Source organism: Hyaena hyaena, unplaced genomic scaffold (assembly GCF_003009895.1).
Source record: "Hyaena hyaena isolate Hyena2069 unplaced genomic scaffold, ASM300989v1 scaffold_335, whole genome shotgun sequence".
In the NCBI taxonomy this organism is placed as follows: domain Eukaryota; kingdom Metazoa; phylum Chordata; class Mammalia; order Carnivora; family Hyaenidae; genus Hyaena; species Hyaena hyaena.
This window is the reverse complement of record NW_024080968.1, coordinates 1,154,304-1,170,393: the sequence shown is the minus strand read 5'-3', so window position 1 is coordinate 1,170,393 and position 16,090 is coordinate 1,154,304. Positions and strand designations below refer to the sequence as shown.

At 46.7% G+C, this 16,090-nt stretch overlaps 1 protein-coding gene across 2 annotated transcripts in view; it reads right to left on the bottom strand.

Annotated features, from left to right (window-relative positions):
• The window catches only part of EYA2 (EYA transcriptional coactivator and phosphatase 2), a 268,108-nt gene that overhangs the window by 143,772 nt on the left and 108,246 nt on the right, over positions 1-16,090 (bottom strand). For both annotated transcript variants that reach the window (XM_039249361.1, XM_039249362.1), the window contains exon 5: positions 15,805-15,921. In XM_039249361.1, coding sequence (XP_039105292.1) covers positions 15,805-15,921 — 117 coding nt within the window. The remainder of the gene's footprint in view (positions 1-15,804; positions 15,922-16,090) is intronic.

Here is a 16,090-nt window from a genome sequence, read left to right as displayed (position 1 = left end):
GGTTAATTAACGTTAAAGGCGGTTATATGGGTGAGGCTCTAAACCCTATAGGACTAGTGTCCTTATAGGAACGGAAAGAGACCCCAGGGATGCTTCCTCTCCTCTTGCACACATAGGGAAGGTCATTTGAGGGTGTAGTGACAAGGTGGCCTTCCTCAGGCCAGGAAGAGAGTGCTCACCAGAAACCAAATCTGCACATACCGAGTCTGGGACTTCTCAGTCTCCAGAACTGTAAGATAATTAATATCTGTTGTTTGGGGCCCCTCGTCCACGGAATTTTGTTACTGCAGCACACACGGTTGTGCCCTCTCGTTGGGATATAAAGTCCACAGAGGCAGGCCTCGACTGTCTGCTCAGGGCCGTATGGCATGCACTTAGCACACTGCCTGGGACACAGCTGGTGCCCATGACTGTTTGCTGAGCGAATGACAGATGGTCTTTCCTATACACACAGACACGTCTCCCCATTCCTGTACTTGTCGCTGCATAAACCAGGTTCTCAAGGGCACTGCAGTGTCCCTAGGGATGCTTGGAAATGTGTGGGGACACTTTTATTGGGGGACCTTAATGGCACTTAGTAGACAGGTGCAAGGAGTGCCAGGTGTTCTTCAGTGCATGGAATAGTCCAAGAAAATGGAGGTTTTCCCCAAGTCCCATCTGGCTCTGGAACGTGCCACCAGGCATTCACGCAGACGAGGACCCGGCTCTAATGATCTGATCCTACAACACAGGGATCAGCGGACTACGGTCCAAGGCCAAACCCTGCCCACCACCTGCTTTTGGAAATAATGTATCAGAAAACATCTTCGCCCGTTTGTTCCGTATTATCTATGGCTGCTCTTTCAAGCGACAGTGGCAGGATTACAAGTAATTAGAACAGAGACTTAAGGTCCACAAAGTCTAAATTATTTACTATCTGGCCCTTTTACAGAAGAGGCTGGCTAACCCCGATCCTAGTACATCATCAGTCCATTTCACACGTACATACAATGGGTTCTTTACTCAGGATTTTCACACAGGTTAAAATTTGCAGGAATGCTATCAGAGTGTGTTCAGTTGCAATTACACCATGCTATAACGTCTTTGGTTATTTTTTAAAATTTATTTATTCTTTAGAGAGAAAAAGAGCATGAGCAGGGGAGGAGCAGAGAGAGGAGAAAGAGAGAGAATCCGAAGCAGGTTCTGCACTATCAGCACGGAGCCCGACGCAGGGCTCGAACCCACAAACTGCGAGATCTGAGCCAAAATCAAGAATCGGAGGCTTAATGGACTGAGCCGCCCAGGTGCCCCACATCTTCGAGTGTTTGTAACGGAATGTTTTACAATATTCGGTTACGCGATGCAGAAAACAGCAACAGAAGTGCTCTTCCTGCACGGACTCACCCAGTGCCTTCGGAGGGGAACAGGGTTTGAAAGTGAAGCTCCTTCCCTGGTCCTGGAGTCACGCAGACTGGGAGCTTCCGCTCTGTCCCAGGCACGTGCTGGACAGAGAGCAGACGAGCCTTGCTCCACCTCCTTCGCCCTGCGCGTACCTCTGGTTCTTTCCCCAAAGCCAATCCATCAGCAACTGCTGTCAATTTCACATGCAAAATACATGTGCAATCCGGCCAGGTCTCCCCACCGCCGCTGTCACCCCGAAGCCAGGTGCCCTTCCTCTCTTGCTTGGACCACTGCAGTGGCCTCCTCACCAGTCTCGTGCTTTCTTTTGCGCCCCGCCCCCCCAGCCTGTTCGCCGCATGGTGGCCAGATGAAGCCCGTTAGAGCTAAGACTTTTCATGTCACCTTCCTGCTCAAACTCCTCTACTGCTTTAACTTGAGTACTCAGGGCAAGGGGCGCCTGGGTGGCTCAGTCAGTTAAGCATCCAACTTAGGCTCAGGTCACGATCTCACAGTTCGTGGGTTCGAGCCCCGTGTCGGGCTCTGTGCTGACAGCTCAGAGCCTGGAGCCTGTTTCAGATTCTGTGTCTCCCTCTCTCTCTGCCCCTCCCCTGCTCACGCTGTCTCTCTCTCTCTCTCTCTCAAAAATAAAACATTAAAAAAAAATACTCAGGGCAAAAGCCAAAACTCTTCCACTGACTTGCTGGGCCTGAGAAGCCTCATCACCTCCCCCGCCCCCCCATTCACTGTACTCTAGCCACATGGCCATCCTGATATGTGTGCATGTGGCCGGGGCTGATCCCTCCACCCTCATGGCCCCTCCTTCATCTTCCTCAGGCCTCTGCCCCTCTCTCTTCCTCCATGAAGCCTTCCTTGACCACTCTGTCTCAAAAAAAAAAAAAATCACAAACTCAGCACTTGTCTTCTTTAATTTTTCCCTTAATTCTTACCCCTTCTAACATACTACATAACTTGTTTTTCTTATTTATTATGTGTCTCCTACCACAGAACGTCAGCTTCGGGACAGCTGCCCTGTTCATCTGTTTTGTTGCAAATGCATTTGTTAAATGAGTGAATGAACTTTTTCCACCAGCCCCTCAGAGTCAGCCCCAGAGACAAAGTCTTGGGGACCGTCTGCTGGTGGTGGTGGTCACCATTTCCTAGGGGCTGGATTATCTGTTCTTTGGGGGCAGGGCCTTGAGAAGGAGCTCAGAGTCCTTCGCCCTGACAGCATTTTTCTCCACGGCCACCACGTAGGACAGGGTTAGCAGGATGGTGGTCTATGGGCACAGTAGTCCTTTTTAATTTGTTGCTCCCAATTTTTTAAAAAAAATTTTATTTAACCTGAGAGACAGAGAGCGAACGGGGGAGGGGCACAGACACTCAAGGGCTCAAAGCCACAAACTGCAAGACCATGGATTGAGCCGAGACCAACAGTTGGACGCTTAACCGACTAAGCCACCCAGGTGCCCCCAGTGTGTTTTAAACTGGGAAAGATCTTATAAAGGTCTGATCTCTGGGTTTTTGTTTGTTTGGTTGTTTACTTTAGAACGACTGCCCCCCTGTATGGCATCACTCGGCTGTAGGGACACAGGACACCTATGGAGGGTGAGGGATCGTCAGTTCATCACAGGCCTCACCCAACCAGGCCCCCACACTGCCCTGTGGGCTGGGCTCTGGCCATCAGCTAATTACCGTCCGTCTCCCGCCCTGGGCTCTGAGCTCCATGGGGCGGGGCCACATCTGTCTCCTTCACCTCTGAGCTCCCAGGGCTGGGCTCACGGAAAAGACGCTCCATTGCTATCTGCTGTGACAACTGCACGTGAGGGCGCCAGCCTGGGTCCCCACAAATACTCAGCGCCACATGCAGACCCCGAGGGCTGCTTCTCGGGCCCTCAGTTCTGCGGCTTTGCCCTGAAAACCCCTCTCGCAGTGGGGGCAAGAAGAGAGGGAAGTGGAGCATCTCCAGAAAAGAAAGGAAAAACATGTTCCAAGCTCTCCACGTTTCCACTTTTGCTTTTATGTCTCAGAAAAACCAACGATCTAGGTCAGCTTGGGCTTTTGTAACAAAATACTGTAAACTGAGTGGTTTAAGCAGCAGACATGTATTTCTCCCAGTTCTGGAGGCGGGGGGGCGGGGGGGGATCCAGAATCAGGATGCTGACTGATTTGGATGGCCGCTTTCTTGCCATGCTGTTGCATGGCCTTTCCTTCTGGGGGGGGGGTACCCTCGAGGGGAGAGAGACAGATCTTGCTCTTCCTCTTAGAAGACACCAATCTCATCAGGGGGGCCCCCTTCTCCTGGTCTCATCTAACCCTAACTGTATATTAAAGGTGGAATCTCCAAATATGGTCTCATTGGGGGTTAGAGCTTCAATGGATGGATTTTAGGGGGATGCAAGCATTCATTCTGTAGCACCTGCTAATTGCCCTCCCTGGAACCCCTCATTCACCAGGAGAGTTGACTTTTAATGATCTCTTACAGTTGTGCTGCCTGGCATGGGGGCCACCCACCACATTTACAGTTGCTATAACTAAGAGCAAAGAACAGAAGGACTTGAGGGCTTTAGCTGTTTTGGCCAGTGCTCAACAGCCACATGTGGCTAGTGGCCACCATATTGGGCAGCACAGACACAGAACTTTCCCATCATCACCGGAAGTCTACAGGCCAGTGCTGCCTTCATAAGTCTTTTTTTTAATTTTTAAAGTTTATTTATTTATTTTGAGAGAGACAGAGAGAGCAAGAAGGGGAAAGGCAGAGAGAGGGGCAGAGAATCCCAAGCAGGTTCCGAGCCGTCAGCATAGAGCCTGACAGAGTGAGGCTCAAACTCACGAACCATGAGATTATGACCTGAGCTGAAGCCAAGAGTCGGAAACTTACCCGACTGAGCCCCCCAGGCGCCCCTTCCTGAACTGTTGATGATGAAACTCCCTCCTGATCCCCCAAACTAACGTTCAATTCATGTGTCATCTGCAGCAACTCTTGGAGATGGGGGTGACGAAATAAATCTTGTTCTGTGACTAGAGGAAAAGACTGCCCATTTAAACTTTGTATGTCCTTAATCTGGAAGATGTCGGTGCAAGCAGGAGGCAGCAAGCCTGCCAGCCCCTGGGAAGGTGACGAGAGGGTGACCGCCGGGGTGGAGGTGCAGCATGGCGCAAGAATGCTGACCCATATCGGGAAACCTCACCCACTTCGTCGTGCGCAGAAAAGTTGCTGATTCACACCAGGAAACCTGACCGTGGGCCAGGAGCCCATGGATGCCAAGCCTGGCTCCCGTCTCAGCTGACAGATTGAGACCAGGCAGACTTGGCCTGCTCGAGCCTGTCTGGGCCAGGGCAGCCTAAAAGCAGCCCCACTACTGCCAAGAAGAAATGGGGAGATTACCCCACTTCACCAGGAGGTGGCCACTGGGCTCCAAGTCAGCTGTGGCCACACCCATCACTTGAGTCCTCTGGGAAATGTGTCACTGATGAAAGGGCCAGAGGTGGGGATGGGAGGGGGCGCAATCCTTCTGGACTCCCAAGCCCCCACTTGCCTGGGGAGTTTCTCTGAGCACCTGTGGTTCAGTTACAGAAACATGAACCAGATAGCAAGATGGAGTCATGAAGACCAGCCTTCTACATGTTTGTCTGTGTCGCAAAGTATTTTAAAGAGAGTGTTTAAATCAGTCTGCCCATAATGAAAAGGAGATTTCACAGTAAAATCCAGCTACAGGGATTACCCTGAAAAATGGAAACATTTAGCCTTCCCGGGTCCCCATTCTAGTGTGACAGAAATGGGCTAAAGCCAAGTAATACCTACACCAACCAGATGGGCATATAGTTTTCAGCTCGCCCTAGGTCTTACCACTCACCACTCCCTGCAACATTATACCTCACTCACTTCTCTCTCTCATTTAGAAGAATCACCTCCCGGGGCAAGTTCCATCCACAGAACTGTAGAATCATTTTGCAAAGAGTAACAACCTGTGTGTAAGTGATTTGAGATGTGAATGCTTTTCAGGTTGCCATTTGTTTTTTGTTTTGACTTTACTTCTGGTGGTCTTTGCCACGTGTTCCCCCCCCGCCCCCCCCCCCCCCCCCCCCCCCCCCCCAACCTATCTGTAGTTAACCTTGTAGTTAATGGCTGGTTTCTGAGTCATGGTGAAAAAAGCCTTTTCTACTCCAGGGCTATACAAGTTCTGCTTATTGTCATTCTGGTTCTTTTATGATTTGACTTTTGACATTTAAACTGTGGATGCAGGAGGAGAGGTGGGTGGGGGATGGGCAAGATGGGTGATGGGGGTTACAGAGAGCACTTCTTGGGATGAGCACTGGGTGTGTACATAAGTGATGAATCACTAAATTCTACTCCTGAAACCAATATTACACTGTATGTTAACTAACTAGAATTTAAATAAAGTTTTGAAGGAAAAAAATAGACTACTAATCCATTTGGATTTTTTTCTTGATATACAGTTAAAGGAATGGATCTTCCCCCTCCAGATGGCTAATGATTTGCTCCAACACCATTCATTGAATATTGCATCTCTCCCCACTGACATGCCATCCGCCCCATGTACAAAATTCCCAGATAAGTTTTGTCGCTTTCTGGATGGCACGCTCTCCTCTGTTGGTCAATCAGTCTATACATACACCCAAAACAAGCTGTTTTGGTTACTAAAGCTTTACAATATGCTTAAATATTAGCACACTTGGCACCATATCACTCTTCTTCTGTATAACGTCTCAAATCTAATCTCCAAGTTCACAGAAAAGTAACCGCAAATTGGCTAAAGATCGATGCTCAACCTCATAAGATGCACAAATGAGTGTTATGCCAAGAAACTGTTTTTCATGCATAGATTGGACAAAATGCCCAATAACTAGATGACACCAGGTTGGCCCGATCGGCACTCTCAGACGCTACTAGTGGGAGTTCAGACTGGCAGAATCCCTACGGAGGGTAGCCTGGAAACATCTACCAAATTGAAAAATGAACTTTCCTCTCAACCCTGAATTACACTTCTGCCAAACCTACCCTTGAGATGTACTTGCAGGAAAACAAAATGATACACATCTAGAGTCATTCATAGCCATACCGGTGGTAATTGCAGATGTCCAATATGGAACAGATTAAATCATTTACAGCACATCATTAGATAGAATGACAGACACCTGGGAAAACAAAGAGGAAGCTCTTTCTATACACTGACTTACAAAGTTCTTCAGTGTAGATTGCTAAATGAAGACAGCAAAGTGCAGAAGGCTGTGTATGTACGTATGTTACCTATGAAAATAAGAACATATACAAGCATTACTGCCAAAATGTGATAAAGCCTTCTTGAAAGGCTAGGTGTTGTGCAAAATTGTGCACTAAAATAATGGGGCTTACAGGAAAAAGTAGGGTTAGTGCAGACATTGCAAAAGCAACACAAGTTTGTAACCAGAGCACTGACAAAAGCAATACTACTACTAATTTCAATAAAAAAAGAGTAATAGAGAAGGGCTACATTAAATAAGGGATTCAGCTTTATTTTTTTTATTTTATTTTCTTAATATTTTTATTTATTTCTAGGAGAGATAGAGACAGCGTGAGCAGGGGAGGGTCAGAGAGAGAGGGAGAAACAGACTCTGAAACAGGCTCCAGGCTCTGAGCTGGCAGTCAGCACAGAGCCCGACGCGGGGCTCGAACCCACGAACCGTGAGATCATGACCTAAGCGAAAGTCGGACGCTTAACCGACTAAGCCACCCAGGCGCCCCAAGGGATTCAGCTTTAAAAAAAGAGGTGAAAGCATCTTAACAGAAAGGGGTATAAGGACACTGGAGGTGTTGAATTATGGAAACCAGGGCAAAATGCTCCAAATATTGGGGGAAATGGGAAGATAAATTCTTCAAAGACAGAGCATGTGGCCAAACTGAGGTCAGACGAAGAACAAAGGGCACCAGAGACAGAACTGTATTCCTCTAAGGCTTGTTGTCTTTACCTGTGTTATGTATTTTGCATTCAGCTGCTGTTACCATATGTGCTGGGAAAAAGTGTAAACAAACCAACACAGCTGTATTTGCACTTCTGGCCAAGACTGAGTCATGAGGACTGGATTTACCCTCCCACGTGAAATAGTTAAAAAACTAGATTCCCAAGACATCAGCCACCAGACAATGAAAGACAGCAATCTCTGAGAGGAAAGAAATGAGGAATGAGCCATGTGATTGCCCCACTGTGGTGAGTTTCCAGGAAGGGGCACCCAGACGGTGCCCAGTGGTCTCTCTAAGCAGAAAAGATGGAGCTGCAAGTCCAAGGAAGCTGAAGTGGGTAGTATTCACAGAGTGGGGTACCAGAGAACAGAGCTGCACTACGAGAGCATGCCAGAGATTTGTGGACACTCCCCCAGGGTGCCCACCAAGGCTGGAGGGGAACCACTTGAAAAGATTAGAAGAAACGGTCCTCAGAGCTCATAACAGAGTTGCAAATAGTTCTTATTCCTGCCAGCCAGAGTGGAAAACCTCATAATTCATGGGGCTTTGGGTAGAATACACACTCAGTAGTGGGAAAATGTTGTTAGGTCAAGAGTGTCTTAGACAGACCAACTGTTGCTCTGTTTTACCTAACAAAGTTTGAAAGCAGGACTAGAAAGGATCAAACTGTTTCCATGTAACTTAACTGCATCCCAGAACACAGCTCAAGAATATTCACAGAAATATAAAGATGTCTAGCACCCAACAAGGTAAAATTCTCAATATTGGGCATACAATCAAAACTTATGCATGCAAAGTAGTAGGAATATGACCTGCAGTGAGGGGAAACATCAACGAAAAATAATCCAGAAATAACAGAGATGAGAGAACTAGTAAACAGGCACGTTAAAATAGTTACCATAACTGTGCTGTCTGTTCAAAGAGCCACTAGAAAGGCTGGGCATGTGAAACAGAGGCATGGAAGATAAAAAAAAAAAAAAAATAGACCTCAACCAAATATCTGAAGATGAAAAAAATGCCCTGAATGTAATTAAACAGCAGATCAGATACTACAGAAGAAAAGGTTCGTGAACTTGAAGACATGGTGGGGAGGAAATATTTGAAGTAATGGCCAAACCTTTTCCAAATGTTATAAAAACTAAAAACTCACAGGTTAAGAAGCTTGATGAATCCAAAGCCCTAGAATCATGAAGAAAACAGCACCAAGGAATAAAAAATGAAATTGCTTAAAACCAGTGATAAGGAGAAAATCTGAAAAGCAAATGAACCAATGCAACTTTAGAGCTATCATTTCAAAACAGAGTTGACATCATTTCCTTACTTATGAAACATGTATGAATTAATTCTTGTCATAGAAATATGAAGTAGAGTGAACTGAGTTGATGTTTGCTTATACTTGCAAAAAAACCAATTCTGGATAGGTTCATATGAACCTAGTTTGAACAGTTAACCATTGGGGCTTTGGAAACTGAATGGATGTGGGACAAGGGTGGGAGAGAGATTTCTACAGATGTTTAAACTTGGTAAATGTATAAACTGCTCAAAAAATAATATAAAGGAAGAGTAACTTTACATTACCTTATTTTTTCCTATCACAAAAGAAAAGGAGGGGAATAGGAAGTCATGGCTAATGGGCATAGATTTCATTCTGGGGTTATGATTTAATAATTTACAAGAAATGTGTATTTGATCATTCAGACGACCAAAATATAATTCTCAGATAATATCTGATCTTCATCCACAGTTCCTGAAAACACATTCACAGCCATTAATGTGAAATGGGTGTCTTGTTATTAATGGAGGAGACTTTTGGACCCACCCAAGGGTGGGAGCTGACCGCCAGGAGGAGCAACCACATGATTCAAGGGTTGGAGCTTTCAGTCCCACCCCTGACCTCCGGGGAGCGGCAGAGGGGGGCTGGAGGTTGAATCAGCGAAGGGCCAGTGACTTAGCCAATCATTACCATGTAAGAAGCCTCCATAAAAACCCAAGACCGCAGCTTCCTGGCCTTTGTCAGAGAGCTTCCATGGCTGGGGAACTAGAATCCTCCTATGGGTCACTGAGCCAGGCCCCAAGTTCCATGAGGAAAGACACTCCTTTGTTCAGAAACTTGCCCTATGTATCTCTTCATCTGGCTATTGATTCATATCCTTTAGTAAGCTGGTAAACGCAAGTGTTTCCCTGAGTTCTGTGAGCCTCTCCAGGAAATTAATCGAACCCAGGGAGGGGTCGTTGGAAGCTCCAATCTGTAGTCAGTCGCTCAGAAGGGCAGATAACAGTCTGGACTTGTGACTGGCATCTGAAGGGAGGCTGGGGCAGTCTTACAGGACTGAACCCTTAACCTGTGGAATCTGATGCTCTCTCTACATAGACAGTGTCAGAATTGAGTTGAATTCTTGGACGCCACGTTGGTGTCCGAGAATTGCTTGGTGTTGGTGGGTGGGGGACTCCCCTGTTGGAAATGGGTCCAGGAGCCCTAAAGAAGGTGTAATGAAAACGTGGAATTAGAGAGTGGGTGTGGTTGCCCAACTTTGACAATACAGTAAAAGCACTGCATTCTATACTTTCAAAGGATGAATTTTATGATACGTGAATTGTATCTCAGTAAAAATAAACTGAAATACAGAAAAGAAGAACACATGCATGTTCATTTTTTTTTTTTTTTTTAAATTGGAGAACCAAACAATTATAACACAGAAAGGGTTCTAAGGACCATCATGCCCAGGACTTCCTGCTGAGGACAGAGCAGTCTTTTGTGGAGAGGGTCCCTATCCAGATCTACCCAGAAAGACTGGCTACTGAATTCCATTCCCGAAGACCCACAAGGTGCATCAGGCTGCAAAGGGTCTGTGAAGTCCTGCAGCAAGAACATCTATTTAACTTTGTGTGGCACAGCATTTACCAAATGTATTTGATGCAGCTGACCATGAACTTTTCCAACCCCTTTATCTTTTCAGTGAGCATCTGTGAGCACCAGAGCTATGAGATACAGATCTTCAATGGCTTGTCCAAAGTCACACAGCTTTCTGGTGCCAGACACCATGCTGGTTTTCACGTATCTGACACAAACCAGCTCCTGAAGTCTCCGGCTGAGATCACTGGCTTCCAGACCCTTCTGTTAGGCTTTTCATTCTCCCCCACATCCCCGAATCATATGCTTCCATATTCCTGAATGGCTCATGCTGGCTTCTGAGCTGCTGTATTAACATTCTCTGGTCTTTGGTAAATACAGAAGGAATTCCCATTGAAGAGATCTTACTATTTTCAAGTCCCCCTATAATGCAGATTTTTAGCAGAAGGGGAGTTTATGCTGATGTGGAGACTCAACAGTCTCAAATTAGTATTTCTCTTTTCTTCTACCAGGAAACAGAGTTCAGGAAATACAGGTGAACTTGGGAAGAACACAGACATCAGACCTGAAGTTAAGATAGCAATTCAGTTGTCTCTTGAACCTGCACGGTTGAAATTCTCTGTATAACTTAAAACATTTTTTTTCACATTTATTTATTATTGAGAGACAGAGCACGAGTGAGGAAGGGGCAGAGAGAGAAGGAGACACAGAATCTGAAGCAGGCTCCCGGCTATGAGCTGCCAGCACGGAGCCCGATGTGGGGCCTGAACCCCCGAACCGTGAGATTTTGACCTGAGCTGAAGTTGGATGCTCAACTGACTAAGCCACCCAGGTGCCCTTTCCCTGTAAAGCTTTTGAACTTAACTACTACAGAGTACTCTTATCATGATGAACAAAAATAAAATGATAAAAAGAAAACTTAACTGCTCATCATCTATGTTGCCTTACCAATACCGATAACAGTCAGTTAACACATACTTTGTTATATATATTACATACTGTATTCTCACAATAAAGTAAGCTAAGAAAAGAAAATGTTATTAAGAAAATCATAAGGAACCAGTAATACATTCATAGGACTGTACTGTATTTATTTTAAAAAATTTGCATGTAAGTGGACTTGCACAGTTCAAATCCCTACTGTTCAAGGGGTCAACGGTAACGACAACGAACATTTGTAGAGCGTTTAGTTTCTGCCAGATGCTGCTCTAAATACTTCACACACATTAATCCACTCAGTGAATTATCATAGCACTCCATGTGTCCATACTATCAGTACCCTATTTTATTTTATTTTTAAAATTTTTAATGTTTTATTTGTTTCTGAGAGAGAGAGCGTGAGCAGCGGAGGGTCAGAGAGAGAGGGAGACACAGAATGTGAAATAGGCTCCAGGCTCCGAGCTGTCAGCACAGAGCCCGACGCGGGGCTCGAACTCACAAACCATGAGGTCATGACCTGAGTGAAGTCAGACGCTTAACCGACTGAGCCACCCAGGTGCCCCTCAGTACCCTGTTTTAGAGCGGAAGGACCCTGGCTCGGTACCACACGCTGGTACCCTGCAGAACTTGGGAGTTCACCTAGCCTGACTTCAGGGTTACTGATTTCAACACCTATGTTATAAAAGAAACAACGGGAATAATAAAAAGAGCGCCCAGCCTTTTTGGACCCACCTGATGTGTCCAGGAATCATTCCATTTAGTCCCCCTGAGAGCCCCTTGAGGGGATCTCTCTTGCTAGGATCCCAGTTCACAGGTAAGGAAACTGAGGTACAGGAAGTCTAGCGCCCTACCCAAATCATGGGGTGTGTGGGATGCAGCCGGGCCTGAATGCAGCCCAGGTCCAGGGCTCTCGGCCCCTCCACGGCACTGGCAAGTTCTTATAAGACACTCTCAAGATGTTTTCTTCTTTTCTTTTTAATCTTTGGGGCCGTTTCTGTGAATACCAGTGCTTCAGCAGAAGCAAAAAGAAATAACAACAACAAAAATCAAAGCCATAAGAAACACATTTCAGTTATAAAAACTCTTGGGTGAACTTACAAAAGGAAAATAAACAACCAAGCAAAGGCTGAATGAGCGCCGTGAACTTTTCTCTCTTAGGTTTATTATACGTTCAGCGGAGGGGCAGTGTTATCCAAACAGATACGGATCTCAGACCAGAGCCTTGAAGGGTGATGACCCCGCTGAGGTTTCTGGAAGTTTATGAGAATAGGTAGAGGTCCCCAGCGGGAGGCATCCAGCTTATCTAAAGCTTGCTCTGTGACCCCACACAAGCCATTCTGTGGTAGTGCCTCAGTTTACTCATCTGTAAAATGATGGGGTGGTCCCTGCTTGCGTTCTAAACTTTTGCTTCAATGAAATTATGATTTTAATTCCTAGAGAGGAATTAAAGCTCATCCCAGCTTCTCCACACAGAGGTGAGTGTTTTCAAACCCCTTCTTTGTTCCCTTCCTCGTCAGAGAAACTAAGCTCAACTGACATCTTCCATTCTGAAACGCACACGGAGTAGTTTCAGAGTTTATTTCTCCTCTGGAACAACTTGGAAAAAAAAGTTAATAGGAAGCACATGGGCAGGGTGTGTGAGTGCTCTGTGTGTTTTTGTCTGAAAAAAATACTTTTCGGAGGACTGTGTCAGGCTTGCAGAATGCCTGCGCTGTCTCAAGAGCAGTTTATGGCCATTAGCATGAGACTGAAGGCAGTTAATTGGGACAAAGTCCAGCTGCTGCCACAGCCCTTCTGGAATCTGGGCCACAAGGATGGTAAGAAAATAACCTGGATTATTCCCATGGTCGGGCAGGAATAGAGCAGGAGATGTTTTTCGGCTTGTGAAGGGCTGGTGGGGATTGAGGTGGGGAGGTGGGGTGTAGGCAAGAGCTCACCCACGGAGAATTGTCTTCTAGAGGGTTCTACGAGAGTAGGGAGGGCAGAATGGTGTGGGGGTTGCATGCCCGGGCTCTGCAGTGAAACTGCCTGGCTTTGAATCCCACCGCCATAGCCACGTGACCTTGCGCAAGCTACTTGCCCAATTTGTGCCTCAGCTTCTCCGCCTGTAAGATGGGGATAACGATAGAACACAGGTCACAGGACTATTGAGAGTATTAAGGGGGATGGTGTAGGGTGTACACACAGCTTAGGATGCTGTTCTGACTCCTGATGGAGTCCAGGAAATAGCACTTGGAAGAAACAGCGCAGGCTTCGGAATTCTAGAAACCTGAGTCTGAACGCCAGCTCTGAATACTTATTGGCTGTGTGATATTGGGTAAATCACTTCCCCTCTCTGGGCCTTGCTTTCACCATGTGTAAAGCCGAGGCGACAGTGCCCTCCTCATGAGGCTGCCATAAGGACCAGAGAAGAAATAACATATTCTATATGCCCTGGTTTGGGGGGGGTGGGTTCCCGCTTCGCATTCCAATCTCATCCCCCTTGCTCACTGCCCCCAGATTCATGATTCTCCTTTGGGAGAGCCTCCAACAGCTGCTCATGATGCCTTTTCATCACCCAAGTCTCCCTAACCACCTGGGTAATGTCAACTGCTACTCCCCTCATCACTGCCATTGCATTGCCCCGTCTCTGTCTTTCACAAGGGCTGTCAGTCTGTAATCATCTGTTTATTTGTTAACTGATTATTTTCTGTCTCTGTGAGGGACTGTCACTGTTGATAGCCATGCCTCCAGTGCCTACAAGGGTGCCAGGCCTAGAAGTCATACTCAGTCATACACAGAGGAATAATGACGGATGGAGAGCCGCTCCTAATGTAACTGACTCCACTCATTACTCTGCAGGGGTGGGGGAGGATGTCAGAATGGAGGAGCGGGGACTGAGTTTGCTGTTCAACCTCCACGGCCTTAGAAGTCCTGAGGCAGGAAGTCTCATCTCTATTTGCAGAGCTAGTAGACACTGACCCACTTGAGAGTGACCCAAATGCAAGTTCAAGTTCAGGGTCTTCACAAGCCTTTATGATCAGGATTGGTGCTGTAATTTCAGTTCCCACTTGAAGATGGGTCCCAGGGGCTCGCACCCTTCAGTAAGACCCAGAAAGGCTACCGTGAGGGGCCAGAGGTGACAGCAGAAGGAAGGAGCAAGGGTCTGGGGTGAGGCTGGGGGATGGGATCCTGCCACATCTCTAAGAGATTCGACGCAGTCTGTTTCATTGCACTTGCAGTAAAATCTAAACTCCTTGCCTTGATGTTGGGCAAAACAGTCTATCCCTCCATGCCTCAATTTCCTCACCTAGAAAATAGGCGTAATACCAGCACCAACTCTTTGCCACGAAGACTGTAGAAGATGATCCGCATAACATCATGTGGCACGTGGCAAGTGTTTGGTCAATGTTAGCTGATGGTGTCGCCAACGAGCTCTGATACAGACCTTTACATGGAGGATTTTCGAAGGGGCTGGTCAGCCCTTTTCTCTACACATACCCCTAAGATCATTTGCTGTCCCTTCACCATGTTTTTCTCTGAAAGGCTGCCCTCGAGATCCATTCTTACTGTTTCCTTAACAAGAAATTTTAAAAGACAAAGTGACAATACTTGCAAGTAGTTTTTTTTTTTTTTAAGAAAAGTATAATCACTCATTAACCCATGGACTTCTCATTACTACTTTATTCTTGCATATTACTTTTCAGATTCCTGATGGTCATTTTTACTAGATTTCATGAAGCAAAAAAAAAAAAAATACTAGTATGTGGATACTCCAAATTACCGCCACCAGCCCTCTACCCCATGCATCAGCCCCGATATGCTCTCAAGGGACTCTAAGAAGAGAAGGGGCCCTAGGGGGGGTCAAAGAGTGGGCACAGAAGAATTCAGTAATCCAGTTGTTTACCGTATGTGGGGTGGGAGTTAAACACTGGAGTCTTCTTCCCTTTCTAAGGCACCATAGGGTGATGTAGAGCCCTGAACCTCCTGCTTGGAGCACTAGCTTCTTCACTCGCCCCTCCAAACTCCCACCACCTGGCACGTCTATGTCCACAATGGACTTGCCTGTCCCATCACACTTATGAAAGCCAACTCCTACCCACCGTCCTCAGGACCCTACATGATTTGGCTCTGCTCTCCCTCCAAGACTCTCTCCTCCCACATCCCTTGACCCTGCTCCAGCCTTGCTGGTCTCTGTTCTGTGCCTCAAACATATTAAGACATTTCCCCACATCCAGCTTTTGCACTGGCTGTTCCCTCTACCTGGAATGCTCTTCCTCCAGGTCTGTACATGGCTGGCTCCTAACTCTTTGGGTCTCCGTCCGGTGTCATCTCTTCAGTCTTTCCTGATGACTCTATCTACAGTTGCATATTATCACCATTCCCGACCCTCAAACTGCTCATCACTTTCTACGCAAACCCACGTTTTATTTGCTTCACGGCACTCAACCTCTTCCAAAATTAGCTGGTTTATTTGTTGCCTTGTTTACTGTCAATCTCTCCCTCCTGCCATGTAATCGCCCTAAGGGCAGATCTCCTATCTATTCTCTTCTGTCCACCTCTCTAACTCCTGGAAATAGATGCTGGCACATAGTAGGTGCTCAGTAAACTGGCAAGTAAATGAATGAATGACTGGACACCTAAGTCCGGCAGTGCCTTCGAGGTAGACAGGAAGGGGCCGCAGCGCCACACTCACCGTGCATCTGGTAGGCATATGGGCTCTGTCCAGTGGGTGGGGTGCTGAAGCTGGAGCCGTAGCTGAGGAATCCACTCTGGTTGGGGGAATGGTTCAAGCTGTCTTCTGTCTTGATGCCTTGGAAGGAGGGAAAAGAAGCACCGGGGACATGATTAGGATGCTTTCTGGTCACCTGCAGAAGAGCTTCTGAATCAAGAGAGTGCACAATTTTATCAGCTTCCAAATCAGGAGCTGCAAGCCCGTGGGTTGGGAGGCAATGTTTGCCTATAGACATATTTTGCTTGGC